General features: G+C 37.4%; 1 protein-coding gene across 5 annotated transcripts in view; it reads right to left on the bottom strand.

Annotated features, from left to right (window-relative positions):
- Positions 1-4409: 4409 nt before the first annotated feature.
- The window catches only part of HIPK3 (homeodomain interacting protein kinase 3), a 92590-nt gene continuing 76773 nt past the window's right edge, over positions 4410-20226 (bottom strand). For 2 of the 5 annotated variants that reach the window (XM_059139211.1, XM_059139219.1), the window contains exons 8-17: positions 19965-20088; positions 14823-14944; positions 14437-14564; positions 14185-14346; positions 13971-14033; positions 13382-13678; positions 12946-13086; positions 9601-9836; positions 9177-9304; positions 4410-8335 (exon numbers count right to left, since the gene is read on the bottom strand). In XM_059139211.1, the coding sequence (XP_058995194.1) occupies positions 7859-8335; positions 9177-9304; positions 9601-9836; positions 12946-13086; positions 13382-13678; positions 13971-14033; positions 14185-14346; positions 14437-14564; positions 14823-14944; positions 19965-20088 (1878 nt within the window). In that variant the 3' untranslated portion in view covers positions 4410-7858. The remainder of the gene's footprint in view (positions 8336-9176; positions 9305-9600; positions 9837-12945; positions 13087-13381; positions 13679-13970; positions 14034-14184; positions 14347-14436; positions 14565-14822; positions 14945-19964; positions 20089-20226) is intronic. The other 3 variants (XM_059139202.1, XM_059139223.1, XM_059139233.1) reach the window with 3 other exon arrangements.

The following is a 20226-nucleotide window of genomic DNA, read 5'->3' as shown; positions in this document are numbered from 1 at the left end:
GACAACAGACATTAAGGGATGCTAAAGCCACTGAGTAAATCATTACTGATACTACCTCAGCACCACCCCAAAGGGGACAACGGAGAGATTTGCTACCAACCTCTTGATCCCAGTGTCATTACTGATAATGGACGACATGAAATTATGTGCTTCTTGACATGATGCAATGTGGACATCTCTTCTATCATTCTTGCAATGAACAAATAACTCAATGAACAAACATTGAAACTAATCAAGTCATCAGACCCAACTTGTACTTTATGGAAAATATAGAGAGGAATGAGTTAACATGTAGAAACAAATTCAGAATGTAGGACATTCTAGCCTAAATTCTTCAAAAATGTCATAAAAATAGAGGACTGCTCTGAATTAAAAGTAGTCAAAGATACATGTCATAACCAAATGTAATGGATAAACCTTGACGGGGTTCCTGGAGTTGAGGGGAGAAGGGAAGATATTGAAACAACTGGGCAAATTTGAATATGGAATGGATGCTATAAAATCATTAATTTTGCTGGGTATTATGAAGTTTTGTGGTTAGTTGAAGAAGGTCATTCTTCAGACGCCATCTAAGTATTTAGGGGCCATGATTATCCACAAATGGTTCCATTTAAAAATTATACGTAAATATGGGGCGCCTGGGTGGCTCAGTGGATTAAGCCGCTGCCTTCGGCTCAGGTCATGATCTCAGGATCCTGGGATCGAGTCCCGCATCGGGCTCTCTGCTCAGCAGGGAGCCTGCTTCCCTCTCTCTCTCTCTCTGGCTGCCTCTCTGTCTACTTGTGATTTCTCTCTGTCAAATAAATAAATCTTTAAAAAAAAAAAAAATTATACGTAAATAGAGGTGAAGCCAGCATGCCAAATGTTCACTAGTGAATCTGGATTGAGGGCTTCCTCTTTTGTTCCTGTTTATATTTTCTTAAATTAAAGAACTGGCTTAAAATAGTATGAAAATCTGATGTAAGAAAAATAAGTAAATTCTTTGGCTTCTCCATGGTCACTGAGGAAATAAGCAATGATTAGAATACAGTCGATCACCTCTAAATTTCACATTTTGGCATTTGAAATGTTTCTGAAGTCGTAAAATGTGCAAGATGCTCGTGTTACAAGCTGGAAGGATCAGGATCTAAAATTGCTTATATTATTTTAACCCTCTGAACACTCGTATTTTGATGAGTTTTCAAAATCTGTTTTTCTGCATTTCCCAAGTACAATGTAATAATGTATTATTCTTATGAATGAAAAAATAAGAAATATTAACATTTTTTTCTATTTCAAATGACCATACTTCTAATTAGAGAAATACATGGGTTCTTGTAAAGTAAAATAATGCCATGAAATGAAAAAAATTGACAAAAAATTTAGCATGACATGAGTCACAGACCTAGTAGAACTTAAAACCATGAAACTTCTGGCAAAGAAAAAAGAAGAAAAGTCTTTCCATCTATGAGATAGGCAAAATTTCTTAGGACACAAAAGCACAAGCCATAAAGGAATATCCTGAGAAACTGGACTCTATCAAAATTCGAAGCCTTTGCTCTTCCAAACACCCTGTGAAGAATTGAAAGGGCAAGGGAGAAAATGTTCATAATACAAACGTCTTGACAAAGGATTGGTATCTGTCATCTCTCATCTGAGCTATTTCAACGACCTTGTCCTATCTGGACTTCCAGGTTCCCTTCTGGCCCTGCCTGCCTGCCTGCTTAAAGTCCTCCCAAGGCATCCCATAACATCTGGCATTAAATCTAGACTCCTTTGTTTGGCGGAGGGCTGCATGGTCACGCCTCTAGTTCAATCCTCTAGCTTCGGCTCCCACTTGCACGCTTTTTCTCCAGTGTCACAAGCCACTTTTCTGGTTTGCCCATATGAAAACTCATTCCTGATTTAGCCCTACTGCACTTGCTGTTCTTTCCCCCAGATACTCTTCTCTGCATAGCTGGCTAGCATCTCCTTGTCGCAACCCAAGCCTCATCTTCTCACTGAGGTATTCCCTGACCTCCCCTGCCCGGTCACTTAATCAGTATATCCCACGTATCCCACTTACCCTAAGTGGACTTACTCGCTTTAAATTGTTCCCTCCCGCTAATAGGAAGATAACTAAAAGCTAGAAAACCTCCTGTTTTGTCCACTGATATATGCCTAGTATATAATGCTTGAAACATAATAAATGCTTCGTGTTACTGAATGACTCATGAGACCTACTGTGTGCCCAGCACTGTGCTAAGTACTGACTGAATGGTTTATACATGTTTATACATGTTGCTCATCTTAAAAGACATTTTTTTAAAAATATCTCTTCGTCCATTTAAAATGGCTGTTTAGATTATGGCACTTCTTCCCTTTTAAGAAAGACTGGTATCAGCACCTGTTTTTGCTAGCCTAAAAAGGATTTCGGTTTTTTGGAAGAGGCAAAAACGAAAACAGCCTTCAGCAGCGTCTGTTTGTAGAAAGCCATTAGAGAGGCAGCAGCCGCCAGAGCTTAGAGATTGGTCCCACCAAGCTCCCTCCTGGGGAACTAGGCTCAGTAGCCCAGCGCCACAATCAGCCAGAGCTTTGAATTGTGTTTATAAACATCTGTACTTTTATCTCCATCCTAAGGGATTGGAATAACCTAAGAGAGCTTATTTTTCGGGTCTAGGAAAGCTCAAAAGTTCTTCCATTAAAATTAATGGTAATTGCTTCTTTACACCATTTTGGCTTACAGAAGGTGTCATAGGAACGCCCTACTTCCAGATAGTGGAGAAACTTATTTTCTCAAGAAGCCAATTTACTCTACTTTCCAGTAAATTGCAAAATCTGGATCTCATCTAATATGTAGGACCAGTGCTTTGGGCTAAATGGAAAACTTCGCATTACTTTGAATAACTCACACCCACAAGAATGACTAAAATGAAAGAAAAAAATAAAATGTGTGAGGACATAAAGTAACTGGAACTCTCATTTTACTGCTATTGAGGGTAAACTGAATTTAACCACTTTGGAATACTATTTTAGAATCTAATAATGTGGAACGTACGTACAGCCTATGACCCAGCTCCATCGCTGCATATATATCCTAAGGAAATACATACCCATGATCTCCAAAAAGTATGATCAAAAACACCATCCAACAAATTATTATATAAGCACACAAAAGAACACTATACAGCAATGGGAATAAATGAGTCATTGCTAAACACAGTATGGATGCATCTTACAGAAAAGATGTCGAACAAGAGAAACCAGACACAAAAGTGCCTGTTATACTTCAATTAAAAGTTTTCCAAGAGATTATGTATTCTCACTGTTCTGGTAGAATGTTCCCCCCCCTAAACTCTCCTACTAATGTTCCTCTAAAGTGCAATCCTTGGGGCATCTGGGTGGCTTAGTTGGTTAAGCATCTGCCTTTGGCTCAGAGCATGATCCCAGGGTCCTGGGATAGAGCCCCAAATCAGGCTCCCCGCTCTACAGAAATAACAAATAAAATATTAAAAAATAAAATAATTCTTAGTAAGTCCAATCCTTGAAGTATGAGATTTTATTTGAGGACGTAAGTTAAATTGGCCTACTACAACAACATTCTCCTGAAGTCTCATGCTTGTTTTTCTAGAGAGAGACGGAGCATGAGTGAGCAAGGAGGGGTAGGGGCAGGAGAGAGAGAACCTTAAGCAGGTTCCACGCCCAGCGCAGAGCCCAACACAGGGCTCGACCTCATGACCCTGAGATCATGATCTGAGCTGAAATCAAGAGTCGGACACTTAACCGGCTGCACCACCCAGGCATCCCTTGAAGTCTCATGTTTTACATCTTAAAAATACGTGTGAATTCCCTACTCTTCATTCAACCATATTAAACAGAAACATTCACCTCAAAGAATATTCAAGGAAACAAAATTCAGAGGAAATAGGCTGTGGTTACCTGGTAGGTGCAGGACCTCTGGCGCACTGCCTCAGGTCTCAGTTTAAAAAGAACTAGTGGAGGGGCCTGGAGAGGGGCCGTCAGTTAAGATTCAGGTCACAATCTCCCGGTCATGAGATCAAGCTCCACATCAGGCTCCATGCTCAGCAAGGAGTCTGCTGGACATTCTCTCTCCCTCTGCCCCCTCCCCCTGCTCCTGCAGATAATGTCCCTCAAATAAATAATCTTTAAAACAAAAACAAAAAGAACTGGTGGAAAGTGGATTAGTTATGATTAGGCAGCCTTGTTCAGAGATGAGATTCACCACTCAGCCTTGGGACTCTGGACACCTTACCTAAATATTTTGAAACTATTTCTTCATTTATTTGCATAATGGTGAAAATAATACCTATCTCACAAGTGGTTCTGAGAGTTAAACTAGATGACTGATGTAAGTTAGCTACTAAGTGTCACTGCCTCTTCTCTTCCCTCCCCTGTAAGCAGTCCTGGGTGGAAAAAAAGGCAACAAGCTGTTTGCTGCAATATATATATTTTAATTCAAAGTGAATCGACAGTAATACACCATAAATTCTTATTTTGACACTCACCAAAATAGTCACCTGGAAAACCCGCTTTTTGTGACAAAGTACAGAAGGCTTGGTCACATTTAAATCACTGAGAACTAGAGAGAAATACTAGCGCAAACCGTAATAGACATTACATCCATAAAAATTTTCCCAGTCCTTATTGTAATATTGCACAGTGCAATTGCTACATGGCAAACTAGTGTAGCATGGAAGTAAAAGCAAAAACAAACCAAAGAAAGAAAGCCACAAGTCTAAAATTGTTAAACAGTTAACAGTTCAAACTTAGTAATCAAATCTATATCATTGGGTTCATTAAAACAAATCTTCCTACACCTTGCAGTGTATGATTTAACTTTTACATAACACAAACCAAGATTAAAATTAGCAGTAGAGATTTGAAAAAGTGAAAAGGCTTTTCTACTATACTAACATATTTAAACACCCTGAAGGAAAAGAAAAGTAAATATCAGGGTATTTGGTTTTAAAAAAATTGCAAATTAAAATATTATGCAAATATGCAACTTGGAAGTCATGCAGTGTTTTATTTAAGAAAGCAGTAAAACCAAAGAAAACCGGTAAAATGGTTTTAAAGAGTTAAAGGTATAAATCCAAATTCTCTTGTTGGTATGTTGAATTTAGAAGTTAGCAGAATTTTGACATTTTTAATTTTTAAAACATTAAAAAGCCCATGATTAGAATCGGTTAAGAGCAGTGTACTCAACCAGGGTACGACTCTATCACACTTCACTATTACGAAAACATTTACTGTCCATTTAATGAGACCATCTGAGTCTTGGAAGTGAAATACAGAAAATACGACATTTCAGGGTAGTAAATACGGCCCTGGATGAAAGTAAAACTGCGCCAGTTTTGTACCTGTTGTACAAACAGAAATCGATCCTTTGCACTTGGTGTTTCTGAAACATCCGTGGCCAGCATTGATTCTGTTCCAAGAAGTGAGCAGATACCAGTGATCTGCCGGACCATATAAATAAAATTAATAAGCTGTGGAGGGCAGCAAGTTTACTTAAATAGTGACTCCATAAATTTGCCATCTGTAAATAATCTTTTAAATTAATCTTAGGCTACTCCTTTTTCTGTGTAATATATATGTATATATATATTTTTTTATTTATATAAAATGCATAGAATTGATTACTAAAAACACTGAAACCTGTGGGGAAAATTAAGTCCTTCATTTTCAGTGTGACTAAAAATGTACTGCTGGTTTTAATTTTATGATCTAATACTGTAATTTTTAAAATCAATGTCAGGCACATTTATTTCATTGATGATTATTAAATAAAACACTGCTTGTGTTAATGGAGTAAAGAAAAGTTTATCCACTATTAGCTTATTGTCAACGCTATATTAGACTGTACTAGTGGTATGCAATTCATTTATCAAAGAAATGCTGTAAATCCAAAACATTTGAGGAGTTTTACACTCAAATGCTTTGTACTGTTTATTCCAGTAAATGCTGTAAGATTATATTCCAGATTTTAAAGGAAAAAAAGTTAAGTCAAGCCTGCAAGATACAGCTTTCTCAAGTGTCTACAATGCCAGTATGAAAATAAAAAATTAAGTTACATTGATACATCCAAGTTTTTTATATGCAGTGATGAGCACAAACATTAATAGAGATAAAATACTGATGCAAATAACACACCCCAAAATAACATATGCAATTATTTTCCATCATTTACAATACAGTAGTTACAATGACACTCCAAACAGAAAAGCAAAGTAAAAAATCAAAACCCCAACTTCTATTTCATGTAATTAGACTTATACAGAAATTAGAAGGCTAAATAACAACTAGTTAATCACCTAATTTCACAGCTATCTGAAGTGGCAATCGTTATATAGCAGCTTATCTATGATACATTCAAGATAAATGATACAATTTATTACTTGCCCATAAGCTAAAACACAGCCTGTTTAATACCTTTCCTTAAATTCCACCTCTACACTACAATATACTTGAGGTCTATGCAAAAAAGTAGCTACCTTTTATATAGGAAATGGATGATTAAGTCTTTGGTGCTGTAAAAGCAACTTCATTTAAACATAACCACCACCACCAAAAAAGAAAAAAAAGAAAATAAGGGAAAAACCCAAGACACACTTCCTAGGAAAGAAAAAGCATGTAATTTCTGTCCCTGACGGAATGTATTAAATAAGCAAACACCACCAACAAGCAAAACAAGTACTACAATGTAAAAAATACTTAAAAAAAAAAAATCTTCTCACATGCATAAAGGAAAAATTGCACACAAAGAACTCACATCTTTTCAAGCTTCAATAGTAAATATTCTGCTACTATTTATTAAATACTGCATGGTTTGCCCAAGCTAAGATGAAACCACATCATGAATCAATGAGCATTTTGCATTTTCTTTCATTATCTACTCAAAGTCATGCCTACTGCACCTCTAAACATTTTATTAAATCCAATTATATAGCAAACACGCCCAAAATAAACTTAGATTGTATTGCAGTTTCACTTAACAGTATATAAAATGCTGTGTTGTGACAGATATCAATTATCCATTAGATACTGAATCAATTTTTCTTAAGCACTACTAACTGCTTGCTTTTCTTGAAGCTAGATCATTCTGAAAAATCAGACAGCAGAATTCAGCTATAGCAAACATGCTGCCCTCTTAGTAAGGAAAAAACAGCTAACAACCTGAAATCATACCACACAAAACCAAAAATGAACATTACTCTATCAAAAGAAAACTAAAGAGTAGATCTGAATTTTAAGTGCTGCAGTCCTCAACATTTATATATAGGTAATAACATTAACAACCTCAAATATTTAAGGCACTATGTGTGGGAACGGTTTACAATGCAGCTGAGATTATTAGAACAACATTTAAGAGCAAAGTCTAGGCAATGTTTTGCCCATGCAAAGACACATGCAAATGTAAAGAACAATAGCTCAATTTCTTAGGTAAGTGACCCAACATTTATACACTAAGACACAGATAATACAATTCACTTGTATGCTGTAATTCTGACATATGTGCATCTGTTGCTCTAAGTCTGTACACAGAATGGCTTCCCAAATGTGGATGTGTCTTGCACTAGTTAGAAGGCAATTTTATAAAAAATAGCAGGAGCAAAACTGGACTTCTGCTCCCATAAGTCACCTGTCTAGAGTTACTACATAAGAAGATACATGACCAAAGACAAGTTATACCAAATGTGCAAAACACATTAAAAGTGAGTTTTTTTTTAAAGCTCAAAGTTGTTTAAATTGCACCCAAGTCTACATGATTCAAAAATAATTTTCTTGTGCCATGGCTAATATTTATTAAATACCATGTTTTTATTTTTAATCAAATGTTTATATCATTGAGCTTCCTCAATATACTCTTTTTGAGTTTTCACATATATGGATACTGGCTGAGTTTTGTTGGACTCAATGGAAATCCAGTATATGCAGGTGATGCTGCAATGTAAGAATGTGGTGGGAAGATTGGTTTGTACGGAGTCTGATGAATGGTTGGGGATGGTAACAGACGGGGATTTATGCCCACCGGGACTTGGTGAACTATGCCACTGGGATGAGAGATATTGTAAGTTGGATGCTGTAACATAGGTCTTGAGGTACATGGAGAGGCTAAGAGGTGGGCCACTGGTGCAGCACTACTGAGGGCAGCTGATGATGGGTATGGAAGTAGAGTAGGCTGTCCTCCAAGGTGTGCATTTCCAGCCAGATGGGCATGCACAGCTGTGTGATTGGGACTTCCATGAGAAAGAGTGAATGGATTACTGGTCACACTGTTAGGTATATAAGCTTGCTGTCTTCGATGTCCGAAGTTTCCATTCCACTCTTGATGCCCAGATCCAAAGTGCTGAACCTATCCAAAAACACAGACAAAAAAAAAAAGACTGAATACATATTTTATAAGTTAAAAAGAAGGAAAAAAGGGAAATTATGATATACTCTGTGACTGACCAACCACAGCTCTTCTCTCAGATCTCCACTTCTACTTAACACAGAGTAAAATACCAGTTTTGTACATATTAATATTAAACATGTAATATTTATTACTATGTACTATAATAATATAACATTGCCACTACCAAAGCTACTGGTATCACCATCCCCCATCACTACCAATCACTACCATTTGTGGAGCACTTATTTTATGGAAAGCTTAACAACGTATGTAAGGTGACACTATTTAATTTCAAAACAACCCTACAACATAGCAATTATTCCCACTAACAGTGGTCCAGATTTGTTGAAGAGATCTGGCCAAGGTAATATGCATAGTACCCGGTAAAGCCAGGATCTGAACACAGGTCTGACTCCAACATCTATTCTCTTTTCTTTCCCAAAGTGAATCACAACTGCCGGGTACAACTCTGACCAGATGGAAAGGACTCAGTAAGGTGTGACTATTACCATGACTGACACAACAAATGCAGCCATCGATCCAGTAGTGTGCATTCTGAGTGGAGGACACTAAGACAAGAGACATACTAAAAAATTATTTGAGAGAATCTAAAAGCCTAATCTTTCTGAAGAATTCAGGTTCTATGGATAATCTGCATGAGACCGAATTCTCCTTAGTACGTGAGATGAAAAGGGATACATTTCTCAAGACTGCGTACAGTGTCAGAATCTTTTTTCCCCCAAAATGAAACACCACTAATTTTGAATCCCAAAGACTCTTGTGACTTCATGGAACATACCTGACTGAAATTCAAATGCTGCTGCTGGAATGCTGATGTCAGTTTCTGCTGACGATTACCCACCGTGGAAGGCTGGTTTAATCTCCCAGGAGCGGATCGGCCTTTTATTAATGGCTGGCATATAGAATCTGGCAACGAACAAAACAGTAGACAGTTGATGCTTTCCCCTTCTCATGTAAAGATCAGAAAGGTTTTTAGATATTTTATACAGTATTGATTTGACAAACTTTAAAATTACATAAAGAGAAAAGGCATCTCATGGTTCACAGCACCAAATAATATTAGGAAAGATTTCCTTTCTGTGACAGATTTGGCAGGTCAAGTTGGAAATTGAGAGGTGACTTCTGGCAATGTTATTCTCTAAGGTTCCCAAATTAAGACTTTTTGAAGGGCTAATAAGGGAAATAGGGCAGACTCAGTTTACCCGTGTTGGCCATATGGTCATCGGCATTTAATCCATTCTCTAGTCCCATTGGTGGCACCACAACAGTACAAACAGCTGGTTTGGTCTCTGTGTTGGCCGAGGTCACGAGCTCCGTGTTCTGATGAGTGTCTTCCACAAAGCTACTCTCTGCAAAGGGACTGTCATGTCCCGAAGAGTCTGACGTTGGAGAGCCATCCACAGTATCACAACCACTTTCCTGTTCTTCATCTGACATGCTACAAGAGAGTATTTTTATGAGTAATGTTTTTCAACATTACATCTAAAGTTAAGTACTATCCAGGCTCTAGTAAATTAATGAGAATTTCATTCAGTTATTTCTTATCTAATTATAAATTCTTCCTTGTCCAATAACCTTTTCTTCATAGACTTTCTAGACTTTCACGTTACTTCTCTATTCAGACAGTTAACCCTAATCTTCTATTCTGTTTAGGTACAACATTTTGGGACTTTATTTTCTCTCCTTTCCCTTCCCACTTCATTCTTACTAGTGGTTTATAAAATTCCACTTTATAGGGTGCCTGGGTGGCTCAGTGGGTTAAGCCTCTGCCTTCAGCTTAGGTCATGATCTCAGGGTCCTGGGATCGAGGTCCGCATCAGGCTCTCTGCTCGGTGGGGAGCCTGCTTCCCCCTCTCTCTCTGCCTGCCTCTCTACGTACTTGTGATCTCTGTCAAATAAATAAATAAAATCTTAAAAAAAAAAATTCCACATTATAAACTACAGAAAATCTTATCAAGACACTATAAAAGAGGGGCGCCTGGGTGGCTCGGTCATCGGGCATCTGTCTTTGGCTCAGGTCAAGATCCCAGGATACTGTGATCAAGCCCCATGTTGGGATCCCTTCTCAGCGGGAAGCCTGCTTCTCCCCCTGTCATTCCCCCTGCTTGTGTTGCCTCCCTCTCTCTGTCAAATGAATAAGTAAAATCTTAAAAAAAAACAAAACAAAACAAAACAAAACAAAAAAAACAACCCTACAAAAGATCCACTATTCTGGATAATTAAACGAAATATAAAAACATAATCATGTGACCTACTGTCAATTTCATGTGACATGAAATTAAACTCCAATGTTAGGATTCATTATCTTTAGTGGTAATTGGGGTTCTTTTAACTAAACCATGATCTGAAAGGTCTTCCCCATCTCTCTAAAGGCCTAGCCAGAGGCCCCTATTCCCTTCTTTTCCTGTCTCCCTCAGGCCATGAAAATCTCTCCCCTCTTGGAGAGAGCAGTGATGCTCTCTCTTTTTTTTTAAATTAACATATACTGTATTATTTATTTCGGGGGTACAGGTCCATGATTCATCAGTCTTACATAATTCTCAATGTTTACCACAGCTCATACCCTCCCCAATGTCCATCACCCAGTCACCCCAACCCTCCCACTCCCTTCCACTCCAAGAATCCTCAGTTTGTTTCCTGAGATTAAGAGTCTCTTATGGGGGCGCCTGGGTGGCTCAGTGGATTAAGCCGCTGCCTTCGGCTCAGGCCATGATCTCGGTGTCCTGGGATCGAGCCCCGCATCGGGCCCTCTGCTCAGCAGGGAGCCTGCTTCCCCCTCTGTCTCTGCCTGCCTCTCTGCCTACTTGTGATCTCTCTCTCTGTCAAATAAAATAAATAAAATCTTTAAAAAAAAAAAAAAAAGAGTCTCTTATGGTTTGTCTCCCTCTCTGGTTTAATCTTGTTTCATTTTTGGTACGCCTGGGTGGCTCAGTTGGTTGGACGACTGCCTTCGGCTCAGGTCATGATCCCGGAGTCCTAGGATCGAGTCCCGCATTGGGCTCCCAGCTCCACAGGGAGTCTGCTTCTCCCTCTGACCTTCTCCTCGCTCGTGCTCTCTCACTCTCTCTCAAATAAATAAATAAAATCTTTTTTTTTTTTAAATCTTGTTTCACTTTTTCCCTCTCTTCCCCTATGATCCACTGTCTTGTTTTTCAAATTCCTCATACCAGTGAGATCACATGATAATTGTTTTTCTCTGACTGACTTAGTGATGGTCTATTTTAATCATTCATTTCACACTTAACAATTTGAAGAATCTCTTTTTATATATGTACTTTTAAAAAATATTTTTTAAAAGATTATTTATTTATTTATTTGACAGACAGAGATCACAAGTAGGCAGAGAGGCAGGCAGAGAAAGAGGAGGAAACAGGCTCCCTGCTGAGCAGAGAGCCCAATGTAGGGCACAATCCCAGGACCCTGAGATCATGACCTGAGCCAAAGGCAGAGGCTTAACCCACTGAACCACCCAGGCGCCCCTATATATATACTTTTAGTTATATTTATTTGTACATTTATATAATATATTTTATATAGATATACATATTTAAAGAAATGTATATATATGTCAACTGCCAAACCATTTTATAAGCAGTTCACAAAAAGATGTGTTAAAACGTCTTTACATCTTCCAAAATATTCAATACTGTATTTCCCAACTAAGAAAAAAAGAGAAAACAAATGTATAAAATTAAGACTTAAGAATTTTTCAAATTTTGTTTCCACTAAAAAAAGAATTTCTAACAGTTGAAATCAAATGTATTTTACTGAGATCTTTATGGTTTATCTCTTCATGTGCTGGGATAGCACGCTGATGAGGAAAAGCTCACTACTTTAGTGGCAATGCAAGTCCCTGGCCAAAAAAATAGTAGGAAACGAAAGTAAAACCATGCAGATCAATCACTAATGAGAGAAAAAAATCATATTGGATATCTTACTGACAGTGGGTTATTACTTTATTATGCACAAATTCCTTTTATTTTCCCAAAATATTTATTTTGCTGTATATTCTTATTCCAAATTGAAGTAATAATTGTAGTCCATGGAGAACTTGAGGACATGGCTTTTTCTACCCTTTCAAAAACAAATGATTCTTTAAACTCATTTATTAGAAGCTCAATTTTTCATTTAGATGTGGTCTACAACAATAAAAGAAAAGCATTACTTAAAACCCAAGTTTCTAGGGGTGCCTGGGTGACTCAGTCAGTTACACATCTGCCTTGGGCTCAGGTCAAGATCCCAGGGTCCTGGAATCAAGTTCTGCATCAGGCTCTCTGCTCGGTAGGGAGCTTGCTTCTACCACTTCCTCTGTCTGCCACTCTCCCTGCTGTGCTGTCTCTCTATAATATGTATCAAATAAACAAACAAAAAAACCACAACCAAACAAAAAACTCAAGTTTCTAAAAAGCGATCTCGTTAAAAAATTATATTCATGAGAGAAGGCACTGTGGTAAACTGACAGGCACTTATTTGCATAAAGAACAAAAGAAATTACAGGATTTTCAGCAGACCCAGTATTCACGGTATGCCACCACAGATTCCCTTACCTGTTCGGTCTCTTGCAAGGAGATGGGCTGGAGTGCCCTGAGGAGCTGGTGCTCAAAGTACTGTCAGGACTACTTAATGAACACATCCGATCGATATTCAAAGTGCTCTGGCAAGCTTCACAATCCAGACTATCTTTACATCTAGCAAAAGAGGGATGGGAAAACCATAGGTCAAAAATGAGAAGCAGCCCAAATTTCCATTATTTAATTAAGGATATGAAGCAGTTCAGCATGCCCTATGTGGACAAAAACCTACAGTTTACTAATAGAGGAGAAATGCTATAATAATCATGTTAATTACTATTCAGGATGTCTACTCCAAAGGACATTGACAGACCAGAGGTAAGTCCCAGAAAGGTGTTTTTCAGCACACCAGAGGGCGCCATCACTACGTAAGGATGTGGCACCAACACTACGAACTGCTTTGGGCACTTACTCTCTGAGTGAGTGTCTCTGGGCTGGCTCCTCCTCATCAGTGTCACTGCTAATAGTGATCACACTCACTGCTGGGCTTGGGGAGTCAGCAATGATGATGGTTTGCCGCTGTTTGTCGGAAACTGATGAATCAGAGTCCTGCCGGACAGATGTTTCACAACAGTCTCTTGCCTCTGCTTCTGAGTTACGATTGTCCTGTGTTTCTATACAACGTACTTCTTCGACATCCTTCCCATTTACGATCTTTGGAGAAATAAATGTTGAATGTGGGACAATCGTATTCTGCAACGAATTACTCCTGCAAACAAAGGAATAATGTGTCATTCCTATAATCAAAATATACACATGACATTTTTCTAAGACATTTTGTTAAAATGAACAATGTGAAGCTTCATGTGTTCAAGATCATGTATATAACATACTAACATAGAGATCATTTTATAAATATATTATCTCTAGAACTATCACTGTAGATTGCAGTTACATACATTAAAATGGTCATTTCTTGGTCAATGAGGTATCTGAGTGTCTAAAATTGTCTAAAATAATACGTAGATAATAAATCAAAAGGGCAATAAAGACAATCTTACCAACTGAAAGCATTTATTTCCTCTCTTCCTGGCTCCCATTCCATTAGTTTTACCAAAATACCTCTGAGAAATTGAGAAGGGAGCTGGCTTAGTGTTTGTAACAAAGCTATCAAAGAGGTCATTTTGAATAAAACAGAGTGACCCTTTAGTGTACATGCAAAATTTAAAGACTAATTTTCAAAATGCAGAGGAAAGTTAAACTACGGACACTGACCTGTTGTGGCACAGCTTGTTTTTCTTCGCAGTGGCAGGCTGAGGCCACACAACATGCGCGATGCCCACACTAATTGGCTGCGGGGCCGATAGAGTTATCTGATTGGTTAGAAGAGGTTGTGGCATCACTGAGCTATAATGATTACTGTGTGAAATCATTTTCCTAGGGAGAAAGTTTAGAAAAACTGAATCCCTTCTAGAGCAAGATGTATTTTGCAAACTTCACAAACAAGTATTTTCGTTTTTAACTTACCCCCAGTCTCCGAGCCTTTGGGAACCAGCCACCCCCTCAGAGGTTAACGCAGTAGTCGCAGGAGCCATGGGTGTGACCTGCTGCCAGGCAGGTACGAGCATCTGCTGCGTTCGGCCAGACCAGGTCTGCTAAACCAGAAGCAAAGAAAAGCCTGTGAGTTACAAGTAATTCATCAATACTCCATCTTAAAATCAAAAATACATTACAGTAACGATCATTAATAATTATGTAAAAGTCAAAGCCAATAACTACAGAAGACAGAATTCCCATCCATATCACTTTCACTATTTCTCAGCAGCACAGGCTGGTATATTACAAGTAGATCAGTGCCTTACTTGAGAATAAGAATGACAGTACATGTGCAAAAATAATAAATTATTACCAACCTGAGAGAGAACTCCGGGTCGGATCTGTAGTGGCTGTACAGCTGGGGCCTGAGTTACAAGGGGAACTGTGTTATCTACTCTTAGTGAATAACTAGTAGGTTTACCGTGTGTTGCAGGAATACCTATGACAAAGGAAAAAGAAAACATAGTTCTTAAATCAAAAACTATTTCTCTGAGTTCATTTACAAAACTCTTTTAAATTCAAAGAATTTCTAAAATTCTGATTAGGATTTTAAAACCATCTCTGACATAAAATGTTCATAGCATTAACAAAGCAATCTATTAGGAAAGCGAGGTTCCTTCTACCTACCTAATGGTACATCATTCCAAAAATTGATATAAAGCTTCTCCTTCTACTGCTTTAAAATGCACACCACCAAATCCAATCATTTATTTTTCTTGAAACCTCCCATTCCTTTTAAAGTTTGCTATTCTAGCTTTATTTCCTTTTTAAATAGTTTTGCCACTATGATAAAGGACATGGAAAGGTGAGTCCAGCCCAACATACTGATCTAGCAGGTAATGTACATATCTTCTCATACAAACTCAGCTATGCTTAGAATTCTCTTCTTTAAGAACTCTAACAGGATCTTACACTTTTGGCATCAAAGGAGGTTAAATGCATCTTAACTTCACATTTCAATGACTATGATGGTTTACCTGAGTCAAGAAAATTCAGGGGTGACACACTCATTTCAATCTCCAAAGATAAAGCAAAAATAATCTTTCATGCCTAATATGATAATACAGCTAAGTTTTGACCAATGCGGCTTACTGTACTAGTATTCCTAAGAGAAAGCTACTGAACTCCAAGATAAATATGTTCCACTTTGCTCACCCACTAGGAAAATTAGAAAGCAGGACTGCCAGTCATGTTAATCCTGTTAATACTTCTATGTCATATATTGCAAAAGTACCTTGCAAATACTGTTTCATATTAAACTTTGAGACAGTGAAATAGTATCACCTCAAATGACTCAAGATTTTAGGGACGACACTCTCCAAGCACAGAAAGCTCAGTTATGAGAATAAATTCACTATTTACAGTTCCAGTCTCCTGAGCAATGACTTTCAACATGGGCTGCCAGATTATTTCAGTATCAGTAGTTTTTGCATAAATGTGATCTTACATGTTTCTGATCAGTCGTAAGAGAAAAATACTACAACTGTTTTATTTTACTACTGAAAAATAACCCTATAATTTTATTGCACAAATACATTATAAGTGTTAATCCTAAAGAGAATGTGAATTTGGTTGTGTTTATTTTTCTTCACAGAGGCTTTTCTCCTACCACCAGGGTGTTCTACCCACTATGCTCCACCTAAAAAGCTAGAATTAAGTTTAAACTGACCTCACTCTTCCAAAAAGCATGTCTTGATCAGCAAATTCTCCAAGAAATAAAATATAAGCGTACCCAGGCAGTGTAGATATATGGCGGCAATAGATAATCTCATCAGAGAAAAAAGCAGAATTCATTTGGACAAGGATAAAAGGACAGAGCGAATTCTCAAATCCCAACAAAAATCAAGCTGCCCTTAAATTATCCTCATAATTGATGCCTTATAATGAGAAGAATTCTCCTATTATGTTCTCTCCTCATGAGGTCTAACTTATTTTTATTAACTTCAATGTGGTTAAGATCCCAATTTTCTATATAGTTATTAGGTTAGCTGAAACTTCATCTTTGTTTGATTAGATCTGCTTTAATACCTGCACAGTAGGCACAAAAGCTTAAAGACTGTTCTAGTACAACAGGAGAATTTTGTTGAAATGTATTTGATTCTAAAACAGCAGCTTTCAACCAGAGGGGATGAATAACTAGCTCTTCAGACTGCCAAAATAATGTTAAATACTTGTTTAATGTACACTCAAATTTGTTAAATAAGAGCTTGCCTAAATCTTTCTTAACCTTAAAAAGGTACCAATATAGCTATATCTACATGTTATATGTATAGCAGGGGGAATATATGAAAGGCATGATGAACCTATACACTGTACCCTCCAAGTAAAAAATGGAAAGTGGGACAGACACAAAATTTACTTAAAATACAAACTATAATGGTTCCATAACTGCTCCCCAACAGCTGCCCAATAACTATTTAAAATGTTTTTTCAGGAGCACCTGGGTGGCTCAGTCATTAAGCATCTGCTTTCAGCTTAGGTCATGATCCTAGGATCATGATCCCAGGATCCTGAGATCCAGCCCTGCATCAGCAGAGAGCCTGCTTCTCCCTCTCCCTCTGTTTGCTGCTCTACCTACTTGTGCTCTCTACCTCTCTGCCAAATAAATAAATAAAATCCTTAAAAATAAAAAAATAAAGTAAGATGTTTCTTCAAAATGGACTGGGAGCATATTATGAGTGAAAGCAGTAAGAAGACCAATATTGGGATTTTCTACAGGGATCCTAAAGCAGATTAGAGGGAAAGCTAGACAATATACTATTATACTATTGTAAATTATACTATTTACAAAACCCTCATGTCCTGCTACAATGTACCTATTACACAAGCTAACAAGCATTTTCCTTTGTCTTAACTGCTAATTATAGTTCGCAAATATTGTTCTTGACATTTAAAAAGTTAATGAGTCTGCTGGTATCTCCTTTTCCTTGCTACCGTCATTATGAATCGATCATATAGCTGTTGGCATATGTATAATGTATAGAAAAGTTACTAATCTTTTATCAACTATAAGGTACATTCAAAGAGAAAAGATTTCTCTGATGTCTCACTGAATGTCTGAAGAATGATGTTTGACTATGTTTAGAAATGTGTCTCATAAGCCTTTTAAATTTTTGCTACAAACAGAAGGTAGGCTCTGAAAAAAAGAACTGCTATTCTGAATCTTGATGAGCTAATCCACACTGCAAGTGAGTGACCCTCAAGTTGACTCAAATTGACTGTTTGGTAAACAGGGGGAAATTATTAGAAAAGAATCTGGGGTGCCTGGGTGGCTTCATTGGTTAAGTATCCAAATCTTGGTCTCAGCTCAGCTCTTGATCTCAAGATAAATTCAAGCTCCACTGGGCTCCACACTGAGCACAGAGCCTACTTCAACAAAAAAGAACTTAAGAATCTATTTATTAGTACAGAGTAAAAACTCATCTAAGTGAAAATGCATCTGTCAAGACCCCACTTACATGATAACTGATTAAAAAACAAAGAAGCATACATCAGTCTTGCATGCTCAAGTATTTAGAAGTAAAATGTCTATCACTATCAAACAATATATGTATGGTTAGACAGGTAGACAGAGCAGATATGGCAAAATGTTAACATTTGTTGAATCTAGGGCAGAAGGCATTATGTTTCTCTTTTTGAACTTTTTTATAAGTTTGAAATTTTTATAATTAACAACTAACAAAAAACAAAGAAATAAACACAACAGCATTTTTAAGAGTGCTGACATCATGATGATGTGGGTGTTTTTATTACTCCCAGCCATGGGTTACTATCACAGGTACTTACAGACCACCCTGGCCCACAATTTCATCTTAAAAATCAACCATCTAAGCGGTTGTTTTTTATCTTTAGTGCTACAAATCTTTCTCTTGAAACCTTATACGAAAATCCAATTATATATAAAAGATGAAAATAAAGCAGAACAAAAACAGCTACAGAGTGACCATGTTTTCACATCTCTTATTTCCAGCCAATCAAGTCAACATACCTCAGTGTTTAAGGCACTGTAGGACATATTAGAACTTTAGAAACATTGCTCAAATCCTTAAATCAAATAAAAATTTCAAATAACCCACACAATACAGAAATACTAGAGTTAGAACTCACCAAGATACTATCTATTCAGCCCATTTCTTTTGACTAGGGCTGAAAACAGGTTAACAGATTCATCTAGAATGACACCACAAATGGCAGAGAACAGGACAATATCTCAGGCATCCTGATTGAGCACCGACCGCTTTCCCCAAACTATGTAGTATTCCCACTGCACTTCCAAGAGTCACTTAGGGCCTTATCCGGAGTTAACCTCTTGCTTTAAGACAGAACTAGAGGTTAAAGCCTAGCAAAGACAAAATGCTAGGAAAGGACCTGTAAGTCATGTTTTATCTGGTTATTCCAGCCATAACACTGGCTGCTACTGTCTTTTAAGAACCACTAACAAGTTCCATGGTTTGAGAATTTATGGCTCTTCAAAGGATTCTGCCACTCATGTATCACTTGAAGTTTTAATTTCCTTTTTATCTAAGTAAGGGACATAATCTAATCGAGTCAAAAATCAATCTCTTTTTAATCCTAAGTTATGGGCAAAAAACCAGACTCTAAAATTTTGGGGTAAAATTCCTTTGACCAGCCATCCAAAAAAATGAAATCATGCCATTTGCAACAACATGGATGGAACTAGAGGATACAATGCTAAGTGAAGTAAGTCCTCAGAGAAAGACAGTTATCACAGGATCTCACAGATATGCAGAATTTAAGAAAAAAGGCAGAGGATCACAGGGGAAGAGCAGAAAAAAAATGAAACAAGACAAAACAAGAAAGGAAGAAAAACCATAAGAGACTCTTAATCTCAGGAAACAAACTGAGGGTTGCAGGGAGTGGGGAGAAGGATAGTGTGGCTGGGTGATGGACACTGGGGAGGGTATGTGCTATGGTGAGTGCTAAGAATGATCTAAGACTGATGATTCACAGACCTGTACCCCTGAAACAAATAATACATTACATGTTAATTAACTGAATTTAAATTTAAACAATTTAAAATTAAAAAAAAAAGAAAAAGAAAAAGAATTTCTTTGACCAAAATTTAAAGAACTGACTTCTCAGTCACTTTAATGTCTCCTAAGAACAGACAAATAAAAGGTACTTACCTAAACATCTGGAGCTGTGATAACAACTAAAGACAATCCCACAGCTTTCCAAACTTGTTAATTTCTACTAAGGTATTTCATTGTGCTAGACACTACAGGAAATATAATTATCATATGACCCATTTTGTTAGTGATGATTACAGTGGAGCCCCAGTCAAGAGAGGAGTGTCACTGGTCTAAAGGCTACTGATGAGCTTAAATTAAATTCAAATGTAGCACACTATTATATAAATATATGCAACATATTTAATTACTAGGTGCCTAAGTTTGTTTAAAAGTTAAGTTTAAAGTCTAATTTAAATCAAAGAGTACCTTGAATAGCTGGGGGACAGATAATCAGGGTCTGCTGAAAGGCATCACCACAACCAAAATGAGCAGTCCCGGCCTGCAGAGGAATTCCATGGTGTACCACTGAATGAGCGGACGTGGTTAATGCCTGAAAGGATGAGCACAGGCAGCATTATCCAGAGCAGTCTTCTAACTGCTACATGCATGCTTTACAAATGCAATTCGAATACACTTCTTAAAATCATACTTCTACTGATAAAAATGGACACAGAAACTGGTTTTATTC

Source organism: Mustela lutreola, chromosome 1, assembly GCF_030435805.1.
Source record: "Mustela lutreola isolate mMusLut2 chromosome 1, mMusLut2.pri, whole genome shotgun sequence".
Taxonomy (NCBI): Eukaryota; Metazoa; Chordata; class Mammalia; order Carnivora; family Mustelidae; genus Mustela; species Mustela lutreola.
The sequence above is the reverse complement of the archived record's forward strand: the minus strand, read 5'-3'. Positions and strand labels throughout refer to the sequence as shown.